Source organism: Chenopodium album, chromosome 2 (genome assembly GCF_948465745.1).
Source record: "Chenopodium album chromosome 2, dcCheAlbu1.1, whole genome shotgun sequence".
Lineage (NCBI taxonomy): Eukaryota > Viridiplantae > Streptophyta > Magnoliopsida > Caryophyllales > Amaranthaceae > Chenopodium > Chenopodium album.
This window is the reverse complement of record NC_137835.1, coordinates 17,567,082-17,594,508: the sequence shown is the minus strand read 5'-3', so window position 1 is coordinate 17,594,508 and position 27,427 is coordinate 17,567,082. Positions and strand designations below refer to the sequence as shown.

Here is a 27,427-nt window from a genome sequence, read left to right as displayed (position 1 = left end):
TGCATTTTTCCAAATCAAATAAAAAAGAATTTCTCCTTTTTTTTAGTTGACATACTTTTTTAGTCACACTTGACAATGCACTAATTTAACCACCAAAATCTTTAATTACACATAAAAGATCCCTCAATAGTCAATACTACATTTTTCATTACGTTTAAAGTTATAAACACAAATCATGATAAAAAAAAAGTGAATAAATAGTGCTAAAGTCAAAACACGCTTACTAAAAAGAAATTTATCAAAACAGCCTTAAAAATCACTCTTTCCTAAAATCGCCCCCAGGCCATTTTTCAACGAGTTGATGTGACACCCATTTTGAAAAAACAACTTCAATTGCTATGATGAGCTATAGCAATTGAGAGTTGCATCACTCGCAAGCCAACACAACACCGGGCACTCAACTCCCAACAACAACACACTAAACACAATCGAATTGAATGTCTATGCGCTGCTTCGCATTCTCCACAACAAGTGTTCCAACCACTTTCTCTCTCCTCAAACACCTCACTTGTTCTTCCATTTCCAAACCTCCTCTTCTCCTTCTCCATTGCTCTCTCTCAACATCCATGTCTTCCCGCCCTAACTTCCAAGGCGGCCGTCGAGGCGGCGGCAGCAGAAATCGCGGCGGAACCGGCAATCGTGGCGGCGGCGGTAGAGGCGCTGGTGGTCGTGGAGGCGGTGGCGGAGAGCAGCGATGGTGGGACCCTGTTTGGCGAGCTCAGAAGCTTGCGCAGAAAGCAGCTGAGGTGGAGTTTTGCTTTTATTTTTCTTGCGTGTTTATGAAGTTTCTAATGTTTGATTAGATTGTCAGGTTTGATTGTATAATTGATTTTTAGGGTTTGTTTTGTTGATTAATTGATTGGAGGTTTGTTGTTGATGATGTAGTATGAAGTGTTGGATGAGAATGAGTGGTGGAATAAGATGGAAGGATTTCAGAAAGGAGGAGAGCAGGAGTTGATAATTAAGTGTCTTTTTAGGCGGGAAGATCAACAACTTCTCTCTGATATGGCGCAACAGCTTGGTCTTTACTTGTAAGCAATTGCATTTCAAGTTATTTTATGGTTTTGGTGGGAATGTATTGAAAATATTGTATCAACGTGTTTCTGCTGATTGTTGTTCTTGTTTGATATGCATTTATGGCCTTCTGGGCGCGCGTGTGCATAAGTGGTATGTTGATTCTTACGTTGTATGTTGATGTTTGTTGTGTGTGTGCGTAAGTTATATGCTGAAAACACTGTTTTTTTTGCTGTTGTTTGATTTGCGTGCGCGTGCGTGAGGGTAAGTTGTACTTCATCCGTTTCTATTTAGTTAGACGCATTCAATTTAGATACACATATTAAGGAGAGGAGAGAGAATAATACAAGTGGGGTAGACTAGTAAATGCAAAGTATAAAACTTACCCAAACAGAAAATTTGTCAACTAAAATTAAACTTCCTAAAAAAAGAATACGTGTCACTTAAAAAAAGGAGGTGGGGGAAAAAAAAGAAAAAATACTATGGATTTTGTTGTGACCAAAGTCACTAGAATGAGTTTAGATTCACCGAATCGTATGTATGCAAGCCTTTCAATTGGTGGTGTTTTGAATGGCTTGGAACATGGGGTTATTGTTCGTAGCTAAAGCTTTAGGGCCTGTTCTCATACGTTTATTTTCAGCTGAGCTCAGTTCAGCTTTAGGGCCCTAAGTGTAATATTCTTTGCATGTCTTTTTTATTGGCCTTGTTAGTCCAGAATAATCATCATGAAGAGGCAAAGATAGAAATATAGAATACAACAAAACCAATGCCGAAGCAGTAATAGATGGGGTCGAGTGAATGAACCAAAAATCTATTTCTTGTGGCTGTCCACGAAGATTCTCTTCCTCCATTCACTTATATTAAGTGTTAGATACTCTTGCAAACCTATTCTCTTAACATTATCTTTACCTTTTCAGTTCAAATTATTTTGGCATATCTTAACAACTTTTAACGTCTCTACAATCCCAGCTCTCGTTCTTTGAAAAATTGACACAAGTACTTCAATACTAACTTAGGTGTAACTCCTTACCATTTCATATCACTACATTAGTACATCCTCTTTTGGCTCCCTCTTAGTAGTATTAAAGTTTTCACTCCATGTACTCAATAGTAGTCCAACTCACCTTAACGCCTCTAGAATTTAACCAGTTATCCATTATCCTAAATTAGCATTAACTCAGCTCTACTTTCGTCCACTAATAATATCATATGCAAACGATATTTACCCTGGTCTGATCCCAGATAAACCATAGTTGAGTATAACCGACTTTACAGTGTTTAGGGGACTTTATAGTGTTTGGGAAGTTTGCATCCAGAAGCTTCATTCCAATTTTGGCGATAAATCTTGAGCTCGAACAATATCCTCAATATGCATAGAAAAATGACCACCAGCATATCTATGTTTGACTTTAAGACTTTGTTAGAACTTAGAATCCTATCACATTTCTAAATCCTTTTAACTATAACCATTTACTCAAGACAAACACTGCCCTTGTTCTTGTATTTAATCAAACTTTCCTAAATTTTCTGCCCCCTTCTATTTGATGTAATTATACTTTGTGTTGTAGTCTTCAGTAATTCTGTTGATGATCTTTCATATATGTGTTTATTTAGCTTCATCATATCTTTAGAACTATTCTCCTTGATTTTTTTGTATATCTAAGGTGATATCTAGAAAGAGAGAAGGGGAGTGTTTTTTTTTTTTTTTTTTTTTTTTTGGGGGGGGGGGGGGGGGGGGGAGGAAGGTACTATGAACTCCTTTTGAAGCTTTGTCATTGGCCTCAGATATGTCTCTTAGCAGGGCACCAAAAATCTTGTTGATCTCAAAATATTCATTCCTGTGCTTGCATTTAGATACATGGAAGGCCCAACTAGGAAAGAGAATCTCACAAATGTGTGCCATTAAATATCTGAGTGGACTTACAATTTTTAATGCCCCACCCCTATCCCCGCATTATGTTTAGACGAGTGTCCATTGTTTATGTATTTTAGATTATGGTACTATAAAGTTCATGAATCATTCAGATTATAATTTTGGTTTAACTTGTCAAAAGTAGCCTGTGTTTTTAGAATAGCTGACCTAACTGATTTTTTTCTCCTTGAAATTGTTTATGGTGGTTGCTTCATTTTCCATTTCTCTCCTTGTTTGGCGTTTGTGGGAAGAAAGCCATGCATATAATAAAGGAAAGACACTTGTTGCGAGCAAAGTCCCTTTACCAAATTATCGTGCAGATCTAGATGAACGTCATGGATCAACGCAGAAGGAGGTATGATTGCAAAAAGTGGATGTATATATATATATATATTTTTTTTTTTTTTCTGGCTGATCTTTTACTTTAATTTACAAATACTATACAGATACGGATGTCTACAGACATTGAGAGGCGGGTTGGATCATTATTGGATACCTCTAAAGGTGAAAGTTCTACTGAAAATTCCACTGGTGCATCTTCTCAAACTTCTAAGAATTCACCGTCAGCAAAAAGCTTTGTGAAACCAGTCTCCGTTTTAGAGAGTAATGTTGATAAGGATAAAATCAGTGCTGAACTCAAGCAGCAGGAAGAGAAGTTGAAGGTTTGTCTTCTTTTGATTTTGTTTTCCTTCCATCATGATTACTAAATTCACTGCAATCTCAACCTATAGAAATCATATCTTGTGACTATCCTGAGTAGGTTCTGTACTCTCTGATACATTTCATTTTTGTTTGTTTTTAGGCAAGTGCAAATGTGCAAGCCATGCAATCATTCAGAGCAAAGCTCCCTGCTTTCAATGTGAGAACTGAATTTCTAAAAGCTGTTGCTAAAAGTCAGGTGGGTTCTTTTATCTCTAGTTTGGGTAAACCTGTTATCACGGGGCGATGGTGTGATGGGCTACAGTATGTAGAATATAGCTAGCTTCTTATATTGCATTCTGATATATTTTACTTTAATATTATTTGAATTATGATACCTGTATATGCATGAATGAATTACTTTGGATACTTGATTTTTGAACTCTAGATCTCCTTTATTATTGATTAATAGAGGTTTTTGTCTCATAACTTTATTTAGAATTCTTACTTTGGTTAAAAACTTAATATTATCTCTTTCTCATGAGTTATTTGAAAGCAGATTTTTATTGCAGAGGCTTCATTAGTCTTATATGCTCTGATGTTTAGTTGTAACATGAATTGATCTCTTTCCTTGTCCTTTTGTCCTCTATACCTTAGATAAGGAATGTATGGATTGTTTGCTACATGCATTGAATTTTTACTCCTCCTGTCCCTTAAAGTATGTAACAATATCCTTTTAGTCATGTGGTCTTTTTGTTGTACTCTCCCTGTCTCTTATCAAAGCTCTGTTGTTTCTCCAATTTATTTATTTTTTAATCTGGCTCATTTAATAAAACATTTAAAAGTGCAATATGTGCTTTTTTGCATACCATAAGGGCTGAGGGAGTACTTAGTTTCTGCATTTGACTATTGATTTACAGAACTAAGCAAAATTTTTCCTGAAATTATTCTACATGATTTGTTTTGTTTTTGTAATTGTAGGTCCTAGTTGTGTCAGGGGAGACTGGCTGTGGTAAAACAACCCAGCTCCCACAGTTCATTTTAGAAGAGGAGATTTCATTGCTGCGTGGTGCTGATTGCAGCATAATATGTACACAACCACGTCGTATATCAGCTATATCTGTTGCTGCTCGTATATCATCTGAAAGAGGAGAGAATCTTGGTGAAACTGTTGGCTATCAAATACGTCTGGAGACAAAACGTTCTGCACGGACACGGTTATTGTTCTGCACAACAGGAGTTTTACTCAGACAATTGGTAGCTTCTATTGATCATTTATGGATTATTATATGCAGCTCTGGTGTGTAATGAAGTGTGTCTTTATTATCTTTCTTTGCTCAGTCTCAACACGTAAGGTTATATTATAGAAAGTTATTTGTGTGTATGTGGACTATTTACATTACTGAGGCTCTTCCTTTCACCCAAATTGGATTAGGTATCCAGGTTAAGGTATTGGCATTATAATGTAATACTTAGATACCTCATAGAAATCAGAATACCATGAAAACCCCCACAATTAGCTGAGTTAATTCCCCCTGGTACCTTGGTAATTTACTGACAATATTAGCTGAGGTTTGACTGATAGCTTTGTTAAACTATGGTTCCATATGTGGTGATACCTGTATAGCTTTCTTCATATAGCTGAGCTTGAGCTTACAAATTTATGTTTGCTTGGGAAAAATGTTCTTGCATGATTGTAATTTTTATTAATATATGATGCATTGAGATGTTTTTCTTGCAGCAGTTTTACATTAGAGTTATTACATATGTCTGGGCAGTGTAGTTTTATGGTCATTCACATAAAAATAATTGAATATTGAAGAATCATTCACATGTCAATATTTTTCATTAGTTCTACCGCCATGATAGCCAAAGCCGCATTGTGAATATGCTGATTTAAGCACAGGAAATTGTGCATATTCATCTATGACATTATCCGGTAACTAATGGGAGATTAAAGGAATGCCCAATTCCTATCTCCTACCAATTTTGATTGGCAAGGTGAAGTTAGATTAAGAAAATGCCATTGGTTTTATATCACTAATTCAATATCGAGTTATTGTTTGTATGCTTGTAGAATAATATCGAGTCTTACACTTTCATAATAGAAGCAAATTATGCAAATTCATGTATTTGGTTAAAAGTCTATATGCATGGTGTAAGCTTTTATCCATCTCTTGGTTTCTTTTGTATCCCAGCATCTTGTTTTCTGTGTGCTTGAAGAAAGCATTGAGATTGTCCTGGTCTTACTTGTTATTTTCTGCTAATGTACAGGTTCAGGATCCAAATTTAACGGGTGTGAGCCATCTGCTAGTGGATGAAATTCATGAAAGAGGAATGTATGAGGACTTCCTTCTTATAATATTAAAGGATCTTCTTCCTCGCCGTCCAGATTTACGACTTATTCTTATGAGTGCTACTATTAATGCTGACTTATTTTCCCATTATTTTGGGAATGCCCCTACTATTCATATTCCGGTATTGTGTATACTATAAAACATATTCTAATGATGAATGATCTGTACACCTATGTGAATGAATGATCAAGCATGTTAATTTTTTGTTAACATGTCTACAGGGACTGACTTTTTCAGTTGAAGAGTTCTTTTTGGAAGATGTTTTAGAGAAAACCCGGTATCGTATCAAACAAGAATCTGATAATTTCCAGGGCAATTCAAGGCGGCGAGTTAAACAATTGGATTCTAAAAAAGATCCTGTAACTGAATTATTTGAGGTATGCCTAAATTTTCTGTCTTAGGACTTCTGCTTTTATCTTTCTTGAAAGCAATTGCTTTACCAGTTTACCCCCTTTTTAAACAAATGATTTTTGTGCGGGAAACCTATTTCGCCAGAAGGTTGTGGGGATGAGCAGTAGGAAATATGGCTATTCTGGATTTTTTAAAAATTACTTAAAAGTGTGACTTTTTATGGATTTGGAGGATTAGCATTATGTGTTTCCATCTCCACTTCTATATAGTTCAAGGGTGTGGAACATTTTTTTTTTGACAAGAAAAAAAAAGGGAAATTCTACAATATAACCCGCTACTTTTAGAAATTCTACGTTGTGCCCTTAGTTTTTGAAACTTTTATATAGTAACCCGCAAGCTCATTTAGTAACTATATAGTAACCTTGCCGTTATTCCACCGTTAATAAATTCCGTTAGTGGGGCCACTCTCTAATTTTTAATATTTTTTTTTTTTTTTTTACTTTTGTGCGTTGTAAAATGTTCTGTTAACGGTTTTAGGGGCTATTTTGGCCCTAAAGGGTCCAAGTTGAGCTTAGATTTGCCAAAAAAACAAATGTAAATACCTCATTTTACATATTAAAATATAAACATGCAAATCAAGACATTTCTTAATACGCAAAACGAGGTATTTACGTTTCATATTTGCCAAATTTGAGCTCAATTTAGACCCTTTAGAACCAAAATAGCCCCAAAACCTTTAACGGAACATTTACCAACACGCAAATCGATAAAAAATATTAAAAATTGGGTAGTGGCCTAGTGGGCCCCACTAACAGAATTTGTTTATGGTGGGATAAGGACAAGGTTATTGTATAGTTACTAAATGAAATTGCGGGTTACTATATAGAAATTTCAAGTAGTAAGGGCACGACGTAGAATTTCTATAAGTAGCGGGTTATATTGTAGAATTTCCCAAAAAAAAAAGAAGTTCCATACCCTTGAACTATATAAAAGGGTGTGGAACTATTTATTACAATGGCAATAATAATATTGTAGATATTCTAAAATCTTCATTTTCTGTTTTCTAGGCACTATTTCAGATGGTAATTTCGCTCAGTTTTAATTTTTATTATTTTAAAAATCTGCTTATTGCCCAGTTATTTTTGTGCTGTTTTGATAATCATTTTTCCTACTTTTATTATTCTTCTTATTATCTCACATTTTTTTTGCTGCATGAGCTAATTTTTTTTTTTTTTTCTTCCGATTTTTTTTCTCTGAATTGCTGTGGAGGTTATGCTTATTCTTTATGTCTGTTAAGTATAGTGATCTAGGGCTGGTGATATGTGATCTTCGTTGATGGAAAGCTTCCATCAGATTCTCAAAATGCTAGTTAATAAAATAGTTAGGCTATGGTTTCACATTATTTTTTTAATCTGGTCTTTTTTCCCCCCTCTTGCTTTAGTATTTTTTTGGTTGTTTCTTCTCCCTTTTCTTCTCCTCTTAGGTCTCCAAGATAGGTCATCACCTTGGCATACAACTATACAAGGGATCATCATCTAATAAATCCTCGGGGTACTTGTCTTCAGAGAAGGCATTGTAGGGCATTGCCCAAAGCTGGTGTCAGCGGGGGCCATCTAGCCCGACTGGGATTCAACACTCCCCTTGGGATATCTCTAGTCTAAGTGAGCTTTCAAGCCGACAAGTTTTCAATGGGCACAACTTCTTTTCCTAATAAAGATGGTGGCCTTGTCATCTTGGCAGAGTGCATAAACTTTGAGTAGTCCTTTGCTCTTCGGCAGGTTGGACCAAATTGTCACTAACTCCTAGGAACGCCTTATTCGTGGTGTAACCGCGAAATCATCGGTTCACTTAGCTACTAGTCAACCCAGTAACATCATGGTCCTATCTTTCGAGAACCTTGCTTAGCCAAGTGGGGCAACATGGGTGGTTCTCATAACCGCATCCCACTACTCAACCTTCCATGAATCAAGGCAATCACATGCTCTCACACTATGGCTTAGTGAACCATCAAGGAACCACCACTTTATGATCCCACCTAGGTAGTTGTGGCAGTTGTGGGTCGTGGCAGACCATCCCACCCCACGGCTCCTTCAAAGCACCCATCCCTTAGCCACGACTCACCTCAATTTCCGCTTATGCGAGATTCGAGTAGAACATCGGCCGAGCCACGTTCATTGCTCATGCGACGGTCTACACGCTTGCCTTGATTCTAGGAAGGTTAAGTTGTGGGACGGTAGGCGGTTATGGTAACCACCCATGTTGCCCACTCTTCCTAAAATGGTGGGACGATTATGTTGGCTAAGCATAGTTTCTAAAAGGAAATCCCCCAATTTTAGTGGGCTAACTAACGGTTAGGTTGACCAACAGTCAATGTCGATTAGTTTCAATACGCCATTAGCAAGGTGGTTCCTAGAAAATAGGAGCACCAAGTTAATGGTTAATTATCCTTGGACGTGGGCAAGTTATCCCAAGGAGATTATGCTACGTCCTAGAAATTATGCCACGACAGCGGTGGTTCCTAAACCGTAGGAACACTATGCTAGTGGGCGGTTATACTTATACTGGATAATATGTAGTAGGATCACCACTAATGCATGACTTCGAAAATATCAGGAGCACGACCTTAGTGGGTCTCGATAGTTATGTGGAGGTCACCTTGACTCTATTAATTTTTGTTGATTACTACACGGAATAGTCACTTTTGGTTCATGTAGCCGAACCCACTTATGGAATTAAGTCTTTGATTGATTGTCCTTGACTCTATTGAACTTGGATTGCCCCCATATAATGTGGACTAGCCTAGAATCATTACAGGGAAGTTAAAGTAGTGGGCCATTACTTAAGTAATGGATGTAGTGGGCATAGTGGGTAGTTACTTCAAACTGATTGGGCTACAGTCAGTGCTTATAAATAACCCTTCACATTCATTTATTGGAAGAGAATTTTGGAAACTCTAAAGAGAATTCTTGTTGTAAGTTTGTGAGCCATAGTTTATAAAGTTAATCATATTTGTGTTTGTGCTTGTGTCCTATCTTGTTTGTTTGTGTAACCTTGCTTATTGTGAGTGTGTGGCTTGTGTACTTGGTCAATACGCCATCATGGGCTCTTAGTCGACGAAGAAAGTTAGCCTTAAAAATTTACCGTGCCAATTTGGCCTGAAAAGCAAAAGTCAGTGATAATCGTTGAGAACTCGTCGGCAAGGAAGCTCTCTTACTGTAGAGACATCCTAAGGGGAGTCCTTGTGGGGCTAAGAAGCCTTATTCTCTTGCTAACTCCACCTTTGGACAATGGATTTTGGTGTCTCATTTTACGAAGGAGCTTAAGGGTGTATTGGATGATAATCCCTTGTATGCCAAGGTAATGACCTATCTCGGAGGCCTTGTTGAAGATGTCTTGAATCGTTTGGTGGAACCAAGTGAAGGTTGGGGAGATGTTCGACATGGGGCCGCAATGGAGAAATGGTTTGGACGAGTTTGGGTTGTCAGCAACAACTTCATTTCTCATGTCTGTCCCTTCCAAGTGTTGTGAAGGACCTTGGTCAAAAGTGCTTCTCACAGTGCCTCGATAGGTTCGTGTGTGGGTGGTTGGATAATTGATGCTCCATTGCAAAGCAACCAGGATACTCTTCACCAAAGGAGAAGTACCAGGAGGTAGCTGTGGCGACTAACGTACTCAAAGATGCGGCTAAGTCGGTTGAGGTGATATTGTTATCCGATTATAAGGTAGAAGATGAGGATGCTGTTGGGACCAAGTCTGAGACCTTGGTAAGTTGGAAGGGGTATTGTTTCAGTGATGATGAAGGGAACTTAACACTTCCGTTGTCAGAGTACAATCCAACCACCCCTGAGCAATCTTGCCTCAACTTTTAGTTCATGCCATACTCTTCTTTGGTTCAAGATAACCTTTCTTGGTTTCCTTGTTTGTTTGCTTTAAGTTAACGTATCATTGTGATGGATTCGTGTCAACCGAACCTTATCCGGGTCTATGCTAGAAAGAAAAAAGTCAAGCACCATAAACAATACCAAAGGGCAGTAGCAGCGACATAGAGCATTTCAAGGCATCAAGACTCCAATTAAGTAGAAGAAAAAAATAATTAAGATAAGAGAAGGAAAGAAAGCAACCTTGCTTCTATTATATTTCTCATGGTTTTTCTATTTGTGTTAAGTAGTCACATGTTAGCCTTAAGGATAGCTTTGACCATTAGCAATGTAGTATAAGCAAGGTAGTTTATGCTGTTTAGAATTCGTCCAGAAAATTTTTAAGTAAGCACAAGAGATTTGCAACCTCAAGTTGCTTGGAGATTGGTAGCCTCAAGCTATTACTACTTGTAATCCTTCGGTTAATTAATCTATGAACTATGAATCCTTCTTCTTCTAACTTGTGAGTGTATGTGAATTGTCGCTTAATCAGTTCCAGTCTATAACAATCATCTCATTTTTTTTTTTTTTTGATTTCTGCTTTCATTGCACATATGCATTTTATATGATGCTTTGGTATCAATGAAGTTTATGCTAAATTAGAATGATGTTGTAGTCTTTAGCTCCCTGAGAGGGTTATGTAGCATAGTAATTCAACGAGAATTACGAGATATATGCCAAATGTGGGCATCAAACTCAACTTGTAACCAAATATGCCTCTTTTACCTTTGTTAAAAACTTGGTTTTAAATATATTGAATCGGGGTGTGGGCATTAAGACCTTAAGGCAAAGGCCCTTGCAAATCATGTTAGGATTCCGAGAATGCAAATTGAAATAGGGGATAACCCAATGGAGTTAGCGCGGTTAAGATTGAGAGTTACGCTTAAATGCCCGATTCTCGTGAATCACTAATGGGATGATGTCGAAGGATCTAATGGCACTACAAGGGAATGGACCCCCCCTCCCCCATGAAACGAATAACACAAGTGTGAATCAGGGTGTGGGCGTTAAGACCTTAAGGCAAAGGCCCTTGCAAATTATGTTAGCATTTCGAGAATTCAAATTGAAATAGGAGATAACCCAATGGAGTTAGTGTGGTTGAGATTGGGAGTTACTCCCAAGTGCCCAATTCTCGTGAATCGCTAATGGGATGATGTCGAAGGAACTTGTGGCACTACAAGGGAATGGACCCCCCCCCCTCATGAAACAAATAACACAAGTGTTTGATCTTGTGTGCTTGACTCATGGTTCGAAAATGCAGTTTCAGTCGCAATCGCGGAAACGGTTGCGTATTGCGTCGCGGAATTCACAATTTATTTATTTATTTATTTATTTTTTTTTTTTTATGTTTATTATGAATAAAAGTAACTCCGCCAGTGGGTTTCCCGCTGCCAGTCCCAAGCCTGGATAAAGGAGGAGGGTTACGGTAGGCCAGTGACAGCCAGTATAAAACTTCGTCACATCCCATGACATGAGCCAAACAGATATTTTCGTGGGGGCGTTCCCTACTCAGCGACGCGCTGCACTTCCTAGACCCGGGTGTAGTGATAAGTATGCAAGGGTTGCTAGGTCGTCGCCCAGAAGCGACGCGCCACATTGCCCGAGTGTGGTGTCAAATGAGCAAGGGCGTGCCATTGGGGCGTTCCCTACTGAGCGACGCGCTGCACTTCCCAGACCCGGGTGCAGTGATAAGTATGTAAGGGTTGCTAGGTCGTCGCCCAGAAGCGACGCGCCATATTGCCCAATTGTGGTGTCAAATAATCAAGGACTTGGAGTTGGGATCAGGAGGGAGCGTGGGAGAAAAGAATTTAGTTTGCGGATTGGTTCTTGGAATGTGGGGTCTCTTACGGGAAAATCAGCAGAATTGGTAGAAGTAATGAAAAGACGACGCGTGAACATCATGTGCCTCCAAGAGACAAGATGGACAGGAGAAGGAGCTCGAGGCTTGGTTTTGGGGTATAAGGTATGGTATGTTGGGCAAGAAACGAGCCACAGAACAAGGAATGGTGGAGCTAGGAACGGAGTTGGTGTGGTTCTCGATGAGAGGTTGGCAAAAGAGGTGATCGAGGTCTATCGGAAGAACGATAGGTTGATAAGGCTGAAGTTGCTATGTGGCAAGGAGATTGTGAATGTTATCAGTGCTTATGCTCCCCAAGTGGGTTTAGATGCAGAAGAGAAACGACAATTTTGGGAGGACCTAGACGAGGTGGTGCAGGGTGTCCACCACTCAGAGAAGTTATATATTGGAGGGGATCTAAATGGGCACGTTGGGGCGAGCCGAGATGGCTATGAGAGTGTCCATGGAGGCTTTGGGTATGGGCAGAGGGACGCCGGTGGTGAAGCTATTATGGATTTTGCCCAATCATATGATTTAATTTTGGCTAATACTTGGTTTAAGAAGAGGGATTCACACTTGATAACTTTTCGGAATGGAGCAAATGCAACTCAAATAGACTTCCTGCTCACAAGGAGCATAGATAGACAAAGTTGCATAAACTGTAAGGTTATCCCAGGGGAGAGTGTGGTCACCCAACACCGGCTATTGGTAATGACTATTCGTCTGAAAGAGAAGGCGAAGAAAAAAGTTAGACAAGAAGAACCAAGGATAAGATGGTGGACCCTAAGGGATGCAAAAGCTAAGGTTTTTACAGAAAAGGTAATTGAAGAAGCGGATTGGGATGGAGAGGTGGATCCGGACATGACCTGGTTACGAATGAAGAACTGTTTCCTAAGAGTGGCCAAAGAGGTCTTAGGGGAAGTAAGGGGAAGAACTTCGGTACAGAGAGATACTTCGTGGTGGAATGAAGAGGTGAAAGCAGTAATTAAGCAAAAAAGGGAATGCTATCAAGCCTTAGGAAAATGTAGGAGTGATGAAACCTTTGCAGCGTATAAGGAGGCTAAGAGTAAGGCAAAGGCAGCTGTTCGCCAAGCAAAAGAAAAGGCATATCAGGAGGTTTATGAAAAGCTTGATTCCAAGGAGGGAGAAAGGATCATTTATAAGATGGCAAAGAGAAGACAAGAGGCAAGGAAGGATATTGGCATGGTGAAGTGTGTCAAAGATAAGAACCAAATGGTCCTAGTGCAAGAGGAGGACATCAAGGATAGGTGGAAGGGGTACTTCGATGAATTGTTTAATGGAAGTAATGGAGTTGTGATAGGAGATACCTCTATGAGTGATGAAGAAATCAACATGGAGTATGTGCGAAGGATTAGGAGAGTAGAGGTGGAGATTGCACTGAGGAAGATGAAACCTAAGAAGGCGGTTGGCCCTGATGGGGTACCGATAGAGGTGTGGAGGTGTTTGGGTAAGATTGGTATTGATTGGTTAACAAACCTTTTCAACAAGATATGGACGGCTACAAGGATCCCACAAGATTGGAGGAAGAGCACCTTGGTCCCGGTTTATAAAAACAAAGGAGACGCTCAAGATTGTTCTAACTATCGAGGAATTAAGCTTATGAGCCATACTATGAAGTTGTGGGAAAGGGTGATTGAACAAAGGTTGAGGGCATGCACAAGCATTTCAGATAACCAATTTGGTTTTATGCCTGGGAGATCTACTATGGAGGCAATCCATTTGATAAGACAAATGATGGAGTTTTATAGGGTAAAGAAGAAAGATCTTCATATGGTCTTTATTGATTTAGAGAAGGCATATGACAAGGTGCCAAGAGAGATACTTTGGTGGGCAATGTTGAAGAAAGGTATCCCACGAAGGTATGTAGACCTAGTTAAGGATATGTATCGGGATGTGTCAACAAATGTGAGGACATGCGGAGGGTTGACAAAAGATTTCCCTATTACAATCGGATTGCATCAAGGGTCTGCATTAAGCCCTTTTCTTTTTGCAACGGTTCTAGATGAATTAACTAGACCAATTCAAGATGAGGTTCCATGGTGTATGCTGTTCGCAGATGATATCGTTTTGGTGGATGAGACTAAGGATGGGGTTAATGTCAAGTTGGAGCAATGGAGGCAAAGGTTGGAATCTAGAGGGTTTAAGCTAAGTCGGAGTAAGACTGAATATTTGGTATGTCGTTTTGGCACTCAGAGGGGGACAAGCAATGAAGTGGTGAGTTTGGATGGAAAGGATTTGACCATGAGTGAATGTTTTAAGTACCTAGGGTCGATCATCCAGAAGAATGGTGACATTGATCAAGACGTGACCCACAGGATTAAGTCAGGGTGGCTTAAATGGAGAGCGGCCACGGGAGTGTTATGCGACCGCAGCATTCCCTTAAAGTTGAAGGGAAAATTCTACAGGACTGCCATAAGACCAGTGTTGCTCTATGGTACAGAATGTTGGGCTTCTAAGAAAGAGCATATTAAAAAGATGGAGGTTACGGAAATGCGCATGTTAAGGTGGATGTGTGGAAACACTTTAAGAGATAGAATCAGAAATGAGGTTATTCGCAAGAAAGTAGGTGTGGCGGGCATTGTAGATAAATTAAGGGAAAATCGGCTGCGTTGGTTTGGACATGTAAGACGGAGACCCGAGGGTGCACCGGTGCGAAGAGTGGAAGAGTGGGACCATGGAGGGATTAAACGAGGAAGAGGGAGACCAAAGATGACTTGGTTGGAAGGAGTGAGGAAGGATATGAAGTGCATGGATTTACGTGAGGATGAAGTTTTGGATCGTAAGGGATGGAGGAGAAAGATTTATGTTGATGACTACACGGAATAATCAAATTTGGTTCATGTTAGCCGACCCCACTTTTGGGATTAAGGCTTTGATTGATTGATTATGAATAAAAGTATTATGATTTTTCTCATATCATTTGGAATTTTATGTTCTTATGAGTACTACTTACTATGTATATTGTTAATGGAATATGTTTTAAAAATTAAACCCCCTATGTGTGTGACTGTGTGGCAGAACAACTGAGTCTGATAATAATTGAAAAGGGGTAAAAGGGTGGGGTCATGTGGGAAAAATAAAGAAGAAAAGAAGAAGATAGTGGGGTTAGGTCAAATTTCAAAGAAAAATAAAAGAGTAACCCTTCCTGCTATCATGCAATCCCCTCCCAACCATATGTTATTTATTCAATAAAAATATATTTATGCTACATAAACAATCGACTTTAATGGAGAACTCGAAAGCTCGCCGGAAAATTACTAAAGAATCTTGCAATATTTCTTAAAAAGACCTGATTCGCGTGTTACCACGGGCGATTCATGAGTATATCGGTTGAATCGGACGATTCAGTCTGAAAATGCACTGTATTTCAAAGATCTGCACCAAAACACTAAAACTCGGTTCGGTAAAAATGAAATCCATTACGAATCGTGATGGTGCAGCCGCATTTTGGAACCATGGCTTGACTTCATCTTCATGATGAGTAGGCAAGGTGGGCAACGTAAGTCCTATTTGTTTGGGCACATGGATGAGTGATGTGGTGTAAATCTGGATGTTTAAGTTCTTGTTGGAACCATTGGAACCTCTATGGAGTAGAGGCGGATGGCCTAGTGTATGTGAACAACTAGAGGGTTGTTCCCTTGTGAGGGGCTAGAGACGCCCTTGTTGCCCATAGGCACCTAAAAAAGTTAGCTCTCAAATTCTCTCATGAAAGGACGAGGCACCCTCGTCGTCCATAAGCATGAGGTGCCTTAGTTACCCAAAGGCACGAAGTACCCTCGTCGCCCTATGGCACGAGGTGCCCTTATGCCCTTGGGCGCGCATCGTTTATATGGAGAGGTAAAACATTCCTGATTAGGATTTTAGGCGTTTATGGGCCGCATAAGGGTTTCTTGGGATGTGGGCCCCAACCCTCGAGAGCCGCACTATAGGGTTTACACTGGGTATTTTGGTAATTTATTTCCTAAGGGTATTTTAGTAATTTCACTATTTGCTGGAATTGGGCCCTCTTTAGGGGTTCAAACACCATTATATTTGAAAGATCCATGAAATAGAATGCACTATCGACTTCAAGAAATATGATATGGGTCCCATAAGTGTGATTGCTTGACTATGAGGATGGAGAATGGGAAGTAAATAAGGTTCTTATAAGCTATAACAACTTCCATCACAATTACTTGTATATAGTTAATTACTTTCCACGGGTTATTTGTAGTATGCTTGATTGCTTTGTGACGTAGGATTTAAATTATGAGAGAACTTTCCCGAGTCATTTTCTAAATCAATGTTTCTGGGCATCACAGTGTGGAACAATGTAAAAAAAAAGCTCAGGTGCTATGAAGCGATAAGGGTTATGCAGCGCCTTGGTGCGCCTCTTTGAAGTGAGGTCAGGTGCACTATATAAACAGTTAAAAAAAATTGCTTCATGTGCGCCTCGGGTGCGCCTTATTAAAAATGCCTCGCCTAGGCCAAAAAAAGCGCTTAACCCCTTTTGCCTTGCGCCCTAGCGCCCCTTAGGAGCGCTTTTTCAAACACTGGTGTGGAAGTCTACAGCTTTGTAGGCGTGCAAGCTGAGCCCTAAATCCCAACTACAAAATATTGTGTGCTCTCCTCTGAATCTAGAATTAAGAGAATTGCCTCTATTCTCTAACTTATCAATTACTTCAATGGAAACTATAAAATGAGACAACGGATATGCTATTTTCTGATTGATTATCTTACATATGGGAGCTGTTAAAGAATCAAGAGGTAGATTATTGATTCGGATACCCATCAGATTCTCTCCATGCTTTTATTGGCTGTAAAGTTTTGAGTTGTTTATCCTGTTTCTTGTATAGTATACACTAGATAATTCCCAAGCCATCCTCAGCCTTTTGAAATTAATAGTATTGAAATATAGAAGTCTTTAGAGTAATGTAACTCAATAGTCAATCATAATGATAATTAAAAAAAAAAACGATGCATTTCTTAGGCAAATTAACGATTTTGCAAAAAAAAAAAAAAAAAAACACACACACACACACATATTAACACACCAAAAAAGGGGGAAAATTTCCTCCAATAAACTCACTTTAGTATAGGTATATAGATTTCACTGTCCTGTTGTCATCTACAATTTCAATAATACTATAGCTTGAATTCTTCCTAATTACCTCCCTTTACTTTTTTTTCTATGGTGAGTGTCATTGTTGATGGAATATATTGAAATTTTTACTTTTGGATTTGTTTATAGTTTTGTTGCCTGTTGATTATATTTCTAAAACTGATACTGATGTATTTGTCTTCACTTTTTTTTTGGGCAGGATGTTGACATTGATTCACATTACCGGAGTTACACCATCAATACAAGAAAGTCTCTTGAAGCCTGGTCTAGTGTGCAGCTTGATCTGAGTCTTGTGAGTATTTAATAAGATTGCTAGCTGTTATCTGACTAGTATGCTTTCCTTCTTGCTTAAAACAACTTAGTTATGACGAAATTCATGGTCTTAAAATTAAAAGAAGATATATTAGTAATTCTTTTATGAGCATACATTGTCTGTTAATGAAATGCACTTTAGAAAGAAAATTTTGCTCATTCTTTTGCTTTCTGTCAGTTTACGGTTTGGCGTTTTTGTTTTCACTAAGTTTAAGCTTTTGGATCATGATCACTGTAATTGGTAATTGTCTCTGAACAATGTCATGATAGCAATGTTTTTATTTTATTATTATTTTATGAAGCTGCTTATGGTAATTGGATATACCAGTGATTGCGTAATATATATGAAATGAATTGACTTTTACAAGGATATTGAGTTTTATCCTCTATTTAATATTCTGTACCTCTTTCTTTAGGTGATAAAAGACTTAAAATTTTCATGTTCTTTTCAATTGATTTTTGCGTGACATCTATGTGAAACCTCTGTTAGTTCTTTTGTTTGATCTGCTTGTAGATCGAATCAACAATTGAGCATATATGTCGGCATGAGGATGAAGGGGCAATACTTGTATTTCTCACTGGCTGGGATGAAATTTCCAAGTTACTTGACAGCATTAAGGCGAACAATTTTCTTGGAGACACAAGGAAGTTTCTTGTTCTCCCTTTACATGGTTCAATGCCAACTGTTAATCAACGTGAAATTTTTGATAAACCACCTGCAAATACAAGGTTAGCTTTGTCTCGTGATCTTTGTAATTAAGTGGCCATATCTTATTTATCTATTTATTTTTTCCCCTCTAGTGCAGGATCTATTCTTTATTTTTTTTATTCTTAATCTAATACGAAGTACATCTCAATGTAAATGGCTTACTATTTTTTTTTTCTTTCTTTTTGCTATGTTTGCCATGTATGATCTGGTTTACGAAACCAAGAAACTGCATTTTACCTGGAAGATTCCTTGTCTCAGAATAGAGGGGCTTCCTCCATCCCAACTTCTGTTGACCTTTAAGCATTATAAGTTATTAAGCAATTGTTGTGGTTATGGTTTATAAAGATTTTTCCCCAGGAGGTGCGCAAAAAAAAAAAAAAAAAAAAAAAAAAGAAAGGGAATGTTCGCTATCAGCATTGGAATAAAAAAAATCTATTGCTCAGTTTTCGTTAATAGAAGGGAAAAAGTGGAAACTACATGTATGCACCATTTGGAAAGTGGTAGCAAATGAATGGTAATGCTCCTTCACCTCAAAGTATCTCTTTTTCTTCATAAATATTCATTAGCACATAATACCATTTGGGACTTGCATTACCAGAGACATTAAGCTAATAATTTTCTTGCAAGATTACACTTAAAATTCATTCCCATCACCACCATTTCTACTTGCCAAATGGGCCAATAGTTGGTTTAGAAATTGGTTTTTGGAGAAGGGTTCCTGTCTGACATGGCTGTATTCCTCTTGGTTACTCTCTTCTTTCTCAGTTCCTCTCTATCTTCCTCATTGCTCTCTTTCTTTGCATTGGTGGGTGCCCCACTTTCTCCTTCTCCTTCGCCTTCCCTCCCTTGTTTCCCCCGGTTTTTTTTCTCACTCTTTTCTTTTTTACTTGTCTTTGATATTTCTCCTGTCTAATTGTTCCATATGGACTTTCACATTTACCAATGTTGCAACCTTTACCATCAATGTATATACCTTATATAGAAGTAAAAATGATAAAACATTGTTATATTAAAGATTTATTTTATTTTATTTTAATTTTAAATGTATTAATATATGATCAATATAAGACTTGTGAAATAAGCAAAAGTCAATTTGGAACCCAAAAAGAATAAAAAAGAAAAAAGAAAAAAGAAAAGAAAAGAAAAGATAATATTTGAGGGAGTAAGTTTGACAGAAGAATATCCAATTTTCAATTTCCTACTTTCTCATTCCTCTCTTCTTGTTGGCTTTCTCACTTTCTCTTTGGTATGAATTTTGGAGGTTATTTGTATGTAAAGTTTACCGTCAACAATGAGGTGGTCACTTAAAGGGAGTAAAAAGAGTTAGTTTTTTTTTATTTTTTATTTTTTTTTATTTTATTTTTTTATATTTTTTTATCATTTGAGTAAAATTCTCATCCGTTTTGGGTTGTAATGATGTTATTGGGCATCATTGTTTAAAAGGACTAGGTGGTCTGTTGGTCTGAAATAACGTATTGTATTATGGATGGTCCCATTAGATTGATTGAACTCATTTGCAAATTGCTGTTGGATTTGTCTTCATAATGAAACAAAGGAAGATATCAACACAAGATAACTTGGAAGACTAGTAAGTCCATACTTCTCATGCTAATGGAAGAATACGGTACCTGTGAATGGAAACAAAACTCGGCCGTTCCGTTATGGAACGGGCGCTTTGTAACGGGTTTCAGAGAGACCGAACCGAAAATCCCCGTTATATAACGGCGAGTCAAAAATCGCACCTAATGTGGCGCATCTCCCGTTCCATAACGGTGGAACGGTATTCTGGAACCGTTATAGGCATTTAACGGCCGCAAAATTTCAGAAATTCCTACTATCCTTTTTATGCTTTTGCGATTTCACGGCTTTAAGCTTATGGAGTTTCATAAATGGCGAAGAAGGAGGTTGAAGATGGGTCAAGGTGAAACATTCAGACTATTCAACAGACAAAATTATAGAGGAGACAGGAGAGAGAAATTAAAAATGAGTGGCTGAAAGATTAGACACTTGGACCCTAATTTCATGGAAAAAAAATGCAGTCGCGTTGTTGCGGAAACGGCTTGTAACAGTTAAATAGAACGGATTGCGGGTTTCGCGGCGTGAATTTTTAAAAAAAATTCACTTAAGCAAAATTTTTAGTTTGTAGACCCATATTCTTTGTTTTTATACCATATTATAGCCAAAACTATACTCAATAATAAATAGTGAAGACATTATAATGTAGACCATGTAGTAGTGCAGTACTATCTATAGTAATATTCTAATATAAAGATGTAGTGCTTAGTTAAAAACTTAAAATACTTGTACGTGTACTTTTAAAATTATTAAATCATTTTTTTTTTATATAAAAGGGATAATGGAGGGTGAGTCCAAAAATATTAAAAATAGAAAGAAAAGGAATTTAATTGAAATTGGGGTCCAAGTGTCTAATCTTTCAGCCACTCATTTTTAATTTCTCTAAATGTTTCACCTTGACCCATCTTCAACCTCCTTATTCGCCATTTATGAAACTCCAGAAGCTTGAAGCCGTGAAATCGCAAAAGCATAAAAAGGATAGTAGGAATTTCTGACGGCCGTTAAATGCCTATAACGGTTCCTGAACGCCGTTCCACCGTTATGGAACGGGAGATGCGCTGCGTTAGGTGCGATTTTTCACTCGCTGTTATATAACGGGGTTTTTCGGTTCGGTCTCTCTGAAACCCGTTACAAAGCGCCCGTTCCATAACGGAACGACCGAGTTTTGTTTCCATGCCAATTTCAATTAACTTCCTTTTCTTTCTATTTTTAATATTTTTGGACCCACCCTCCATTATCCCTTTTTTTATTAAAAAATGATTTAATAATTTTAAAAGTACACGTACAAGTATTTTAAGTTTTTAACTAAGCAGTACATATTTATATTAGAATAATACTGTAGATAGTACTGCACTACTACATGGTCTACATTATAATGTCTTTCGTATTTATTATTGAGTATAGTTTTGGCTATAATATGGTATAAAAACAAAGAATATGGGTCTACAAACTAAAAATTCACGCCGTGAAACCCGCGATCCGTTTTATTTAACCGTTACAAGCCGTTTCCGCGACGGCGACTGCGTTTTTTTTTCCATGCCGCTGTGATGCATTCTTAGTGTTGCTACCTTCTTAGAAGTCAGAATTGAGATCTGCTATATGTTGTAGGAGAAAAAATTCAGTATTCTTGGTTTGTTCGACTGTTGAAGATGTTTTGATCATCCATCGGATATTAAAAAAAAAAACCATTAATCATTTCACAAAGTTCGAATGGAGGTATTGGGGGGGGGGGGGGTGTAAGAGTTATGCAGTGGCATCTTGTACTTACTTCAATCATGCTACTATTCTACTGACTTATATCTGTAGTCCTTAAATTCCTCCTTACCTGTAAGGATACCTCACCTTCCTGATAGGTGGTTCTTATCTGGAGCAAGATATTCAATTGTTGCTTGAAAGACCCAATTGAAGCGACAGCTGCTGTTTTCTCTAGATTGTGAAATCCTTGTCCTCTAAATCTCTAATTGCTTCATTTATCACAACTTTTTCCAATTAAGGCTTTATCAGGATACTATGCAAACTTTGACCAACATCTTTTGTTCTTAATCAATTGCATTTTTATTTTTGACCAGGATACTATGCAAACTTTGACCAACATTTTTATTACATATAAGTAATAAATGATGTTTAGAAACTACAAATTAAAACTCATCTAAAAGTTTCTCATGTGATGATTAATTTTTATTACATTTGTAAAAATATACAGTCAAAGTCTGTAAAGTTTGACCATCGAAGATATTTTACAAATGAAAAAAAATAGAGGAAGTGTTAATGAAAGTTAAGCTACTGGACTCTTATTTTCTTTATCAAAAGTGTTTTTGTGCTGGGCGCTGATATAGGAAGTAGTGATACTCTTTTATGTCAATCCTCAGCCCTCTTCAGCATTCATTTTAGTCTGTTTAAAGCAATTTTTTCTTTTACTACTCTGATTGAATGGGTTATACTTGTTTTTTCTCTGTTCTTTGAGGTATTTCTGTTATTATCTAATTTACTGCATCGCTCTTCTATCTATTAAAAAATGCGCCTGGTAAATCCTATGATTTCCTTATCTTTTTTTTGCAGGAAAATTGTTCTTGCTACAAATATTGCAGAGAGTAGCATTACTATTGATGATGTAGTTTATGTTGTCGACTGCGGAAAGGCAAAGGAGACTAGTTATGATGCTTTGAACAAGCTAGCTTGCTTGTTGCCATCATGGATCTCAAAAGCGTCAGCACATCAGGTTTAGATTCAACGTCATAATCTTTGATAGAATTTAAAGCAACTTTTCTGAATTTTTAACATTTATTAACCCACTTTTCGTTATGGTTGAAAATCTAATAGAGACGAGGTCGTGCTGGTCGAGTGCAGCCTGGAGTTTGTTATAGGCTGTATCCAAAACTTGTTTACGATGCAATGCCTCAATATCAGTTACCAGAAATTCTTCGGACACCTTTGCAAGAACTTTGTTTAAACATAAAGAGTTTGCAACTTGGAACTGTTGGGTCATTCTTAGCAAAAGCACTTCAGCCACCAGATTCTCTCTCTGTTGAAAATGCCATTGAACTTCTGAAGACAATTGGAGCTTTAGATGAAAGGGAAGAGCTTACTCCTCTTGGTATGTACCATGATTTTTTTATGTCTTTTGCTTTTTTTTGTGTGTGTTGATTCTATGTATGTGCTGAATGTACTTAAATATCATCTGACGAGAACTTTGTTTGGAAATTCAACCTTGAATGAGTTGGCTAAAGGTTGAGTATTTTTATATTTCTTGGTTGAGTATAATTCTTGCCTATCTCAAATTTCTGCCTTCTCATTTTTGTTTCTGCTCTTTGTCAAATGTTATGATTACTTGTTTCACTCTTAGTGAAGTCTTGATAAAGATTGTGAAGATAATTCACTAAACCCAACTTGTGGTTACATCTTCGTGTTCATATTGCACCACCTTAGCTCTACCCCCTTGTTACTGCAGCCATGTTGGTTCTTATTTCCCTTAATAACGATATTGATTTAATGCTTTATTGGAAGCCATAATAATCATATTGACTAAGGCACCATCTTGAACTTGGATAGGCTGTAAAGATTTGACCTTGGTGACCAAAAACCTGGATTTTTTTACTTGTGTCTCTTGTCCCATGGCAGATTAATGAAATCTAAAAAAATGTAACTTTACAATTACAAGACTCTTGCTCTATGTTATTTGACCCCTCTGAATTCATACTTGCAAATAAAATTTAGTGATAAAGGTGATGGCATACACCAAAATAATGATATTGCTTATATTGTGGAAATTTCTAATATTCATCATACACCCAAGGCTTTATACATTTTTTATTATATATTTATTTTTTCTGGTACATTTCTTCATTTGGCAGATAATTGATGAGCACAATATGTGTGGGTGTATCATGATCATGGTGGGAAGTATTACTGTATAGTTGCATGTATAATGAGCTTTGATTGATTAGCATGCAATTGCAGCTTCTAGTCTTTGATAGGATAGCCCCAGCCGGATCGACCTATAAGAAGCCTTTTCTTTGCTGGCTTGACTCCAGAACTATTTCTCTCACTATAGAGATGATAAAATATTACTTTCTGATTAAATCTACTTGTCTTTCCTCTTCCTTGTAGCATAAGGAACCTCCTAACCTCCCCAAAAAATCCCTCCCGCCTTTCATCTGTTCATCTTCTTACTTTTAAAGCTACTAATTTGTCAATCACCATTTTGCTTCCATTTCCAGGATTAATTTTCATTTCCAGAATTAATCTTCTTCCTTCTTTTATTAGTGAAGCTTACAATTCGTAATTTGGTATATCTAGTGGCCTGGTGGGTGTATAGCAAATCACTTGCTATTAGTTATCAGTATTTTTCCTAGATCCATGTTCATTTAACCTAAATCCTTTTTTGTTTGAAGATAATATGATTTAAAGTGTTGGTCTAATGTGCCATGTGACTTTCTTGTGGGAGATAATAAGGAGATCAAGGATAAATAGAGGTCTGACTTTGATAGCCTAATCAATTTAGATCGAACCCGATATATTGGTCATACAAGTGTCCCTCATGATATCGGGAGTTTATGCGAAGGATTCAAAAGAGAGGATTCAAAATAGCATTACAAAAAGATGAGATTGAAGAAAGTAGTTGAGCCTAATGACATTCCTATTGAGGTTTGGAGATGTTTGGGAGAAGGAAACCAAGTGAGATCTAGTAAGGAGGCTTTAAGAATTGCAAAGTGTTGTGATCGTGAGGGGTAGATGAAGACCTAACAAAACTAAGAAGGTGATTGAAAATGATTCAAGTATTTTCAAGGAAAATATGATGTTGGATAGCGCGGTGTGGGAGAAAATTCACGTCAACATGTGTCGTAATTATATTTATACTGTTTTATTTTAGCATTTACTTTATTATTTTATTCAATCGTATTTTTATTAACTTTACTAATTTCCTTTGCTAAAGTTTTCTCAAACCATTATGTTTTTACAACTCCTTTAAAACTTTCTTAAATTTTTTTTTTCTTTTTTTGGATGCTCTTTCTTTTTCTCACTTTACACTATTTTTTTCAAACTTTTTCAACTGGTTAACTGGTTATGTTCTTTTCTTTGTCGGACGTGTCCTTATCATTTATGTTAGCCGACCCTAAATACTTTTGGGACTAAGGCTTATTTAAAATATGTTTTGATCAACTTTGATGGACTTGTACAATGTGTCACACTGACATTCTTGATACTATTATTGAAAATTGAGTTACAGCATGAAAATTATGAATAGACTCATGGCTTTCTATCATACAATTATCATTGTTATTTCTCTGTATAAAAAATTCTGTGAAGAAAAGAAACTGCCTCCTCCATCGTCAATCCCAAACTAGTTCGAGCACTTTCCTTTATTCGTCCGTCCCAAGTTCAAACGCTTGTTTGGAATAGACCATATTATTATATTAATACAGAGTACATCTCGTTTTCCATTACCAAAACAATTAGGGCCCTAGTCACACTCACATTCAATAAATTTCTATCATATCTACTTTTCTGATAAGTAATTCCCCATTATCTCTCATTAAATTAAATAAATAATTGAGACATCTCATCAGCTTATCTCCAAATCTCTGTGCCCGGGTGTTTTCAAAACGCCTGGACTATTAGAGTTCATTCTCCAATAATAATTACCTTTGAATATCTATGTGATTTATTGAACAGGCCGACATCTCTGCACTCTGCCTTTGGAACCAAATATTGGGAAGATGCTGCTCATGGGATCGATATTTCAATGCCTGAATCCGGCTTTGACAATTGCTGCTGCTCTTGCTTATCGTAATCCATTTGTCTTGCCAATTAATAGGAAGGAGGAAGCTGATGCTGCAAAGAGATCTTTTGCTGGCGATTCTTGTAGGTATGGCCCTAAGTTTTATTAATCAACTCTAAGCTAGTTGATGAACTTTGTAAAGAAAAATGTCCATAGAAGGTTCTTATGTTTTTATTTTATTGTGTGATGTGCTTTTTGCAGTGACCATATAGCACTTTTAAAAGCATTTGAAGGGTGGAAAGAAGCAAAATGCAGTAGGACAGACAGATCATATTGTTGGGAGAACTTCTTGTCACCAGTAACTCTGCAAATGATGGATGATATGCGGAAACAGTTTGTGGATCTACTTTCAGACATCGGCTTTGTGGACAAGGCAAAGGGTCCTAATGTGAGCCTTTTAACTCAATTGTTTCTCTAATTATGACATTTTGGATTCACATGCAGTAGGAAGACATTTGAAATCATCTTTCTCGTGAACTTTTTGTGTCTGATGGATATTTATCTTCATTAATCAAAATGATGTATTTAAAAGGACAAGACTAGTAAAGATGGGTTTGGGGTAGAGGTAGATGTGGCATTTTATATCAAATCTATATTTGAGAGTCCAAGCTCTGAATAAAATTTTGGTTGATTCTGACAATTTTGTAGATATGATTGTGAAAAGCTGCTTGTAATAAAAGGCAGGTGATAGTAGTATAGTACTCCCTCCGACCCTAAAAGATTCCCCCATATACAAAAATAAGATGTCCCTAAAAGATTGCTTTATACCTTATGTGGTAAATTATCTCATTTGCAAGTTGCAACCTTTCTTGCTCTCTCTCTCTCCTCATCAATAATTGTGTCCACCTATGTATACAAAAAATGTGTTGCTTCTTTAAAAGTAAAATTGAGAGTTTGGGGCAATCTGTTAGGGTTTATCAAACTGTTGATATATCTAGTCAGTTGTCTGCATGCTGCAGCTGTGTTTTCTTCAGTTGAAGCTGACACATTCAATCCCCTTAAATCTTCTAAAACCTAGATTTATGTGATCATGCAGGCTTATAACCAGTATAGTCATGATATGGAGATGGTCTGCGCTATCCTCTGTGCTGGGCTTTACCCTAATGTTGTTCAATGTAAGAGAAGAGGAAAGAGGACAGCATTTTATACTAAAGAAGTTGGGCAAATTGACATTCATCCTGCTTCTGTCAATGCTGGTGTTCATCTTTTTCCGTTGCCGTATATGGTTTACAGTGAGAAGGTGAAGACAACTAGCATATTCATTCGTGATTCAACTAATATATCCGATTATGCTCTTCTTCTATTTGGTGGTAGTCTCCTTCCTAGTAAATCTGGAGAAGGAATTGAGATGCTTGGGGGTTACCTTCATTTTTCGGCTTCAAAAAGTGTTTTAGAATTAATGAAGGTAAAAGCTTGCACACCCCCTCCCCCCCTCCTCTTTTTGTTTAGTTTTTGTTTTATTTTTCCTACCCCTACATTGACATTTGATTGAATGGGACTGACGCCATGATTCCTCAGAAATTGCGAGGGGAGCTTGATAAACTTTTGAGCAGGAAGATTGAAGAACCAAGGTTAGACATCACTGCCGAGGGGAAGGGTGTGGTTGCTGCTGTGGTTGAGTTGCTGCACAGTCAAAACTTCAAATACTAGATTTTGTTCAAATTGTATGGAGTCGTTCACATATCAGTGGTGACTATAACTTGATGAGCAGCTCTACAGACTTACAGGTATTCCAAATAGCCGCCTTAGGAAAAAAATATAAATAATTATTATGTGTCCATAAACATTTTGTATACTATATTTTTGGTTTATATAATTTTTGCCGATGCCATATACTATCAAGGATGATGTAGCTTGGTGAATAGCTTATACAAATATAGAGATTGGACAGAGTTAATGGGCA

At 37.4% G+C, this 27,427-nt stretch overlaps 1 protein-coding gene across 1 annotated transcript; it reads left to right on the top strand.

Annotated features, from left to right (window-relative positions):
* Positions 1 to 414: 414 nt before the first annotated feature.
* Positions 415 to 27,427, top strand: LOC145596936 (DExH-box ATP-dependent RNA helicase DExH1-like). Its single transcript, XM_081653130.1, has 16 exons — positions 415 to 746; positions 886 to 1,031; positions 3,182 to 3,281; positions 3,373 to 3,588; positions 3,729 to 3,824; positions 4,547 to 4,822; positions 5,840 to 6,043; positions 6,144 to 6,299; positions 17,349 to 17,441; positions 17,976 to 18,190; positions 22,305 to 22,464; positions 22,566 to 22,839; positions 25,419 to 25,611; positions 25,726 to 25,912; positions 26,561 to 26,929; positions 27,043 to 27,427. Exons 1-16 carry the CDS (start codon positions 438 to 440, stop codon positions 27,172 to 27,174), a joined length of 3,126 nt encoding a protein of 1,041 aa, XP_081509256.1. The 5' UTR covers positions 415 to 437; the 3' UTR covers positions 27,175 to 27,427.

What these genes read in the sequence shown, in the direction of transcription:
- LOC145596936 (XM_081653130.1), top strand. Translation starts at nt 438, where the DNA reads ATGTCTATGCGCTGCTTCGCATTCTCCACAACAAGTGTTCCAACCACT. An exon ending in TGCAGCTTGATCTGAGTCTT is followed by an intron (nt 17,442 to 17,975) that starts GTGAGTATTTAA and finishes ATCTGCTTGTAG; the next exon opens with ATCGAATCAACAATTGAGCA. An exon ending in CAAAAGCGTCAGCACATCAG is followed by an intron (nt 22,465 to 22,565) that starts GTTTAGATTCAA and finishes AAAATCTAATAG; the next exon opens with AGACGAGGTCGTGCTGGTCG.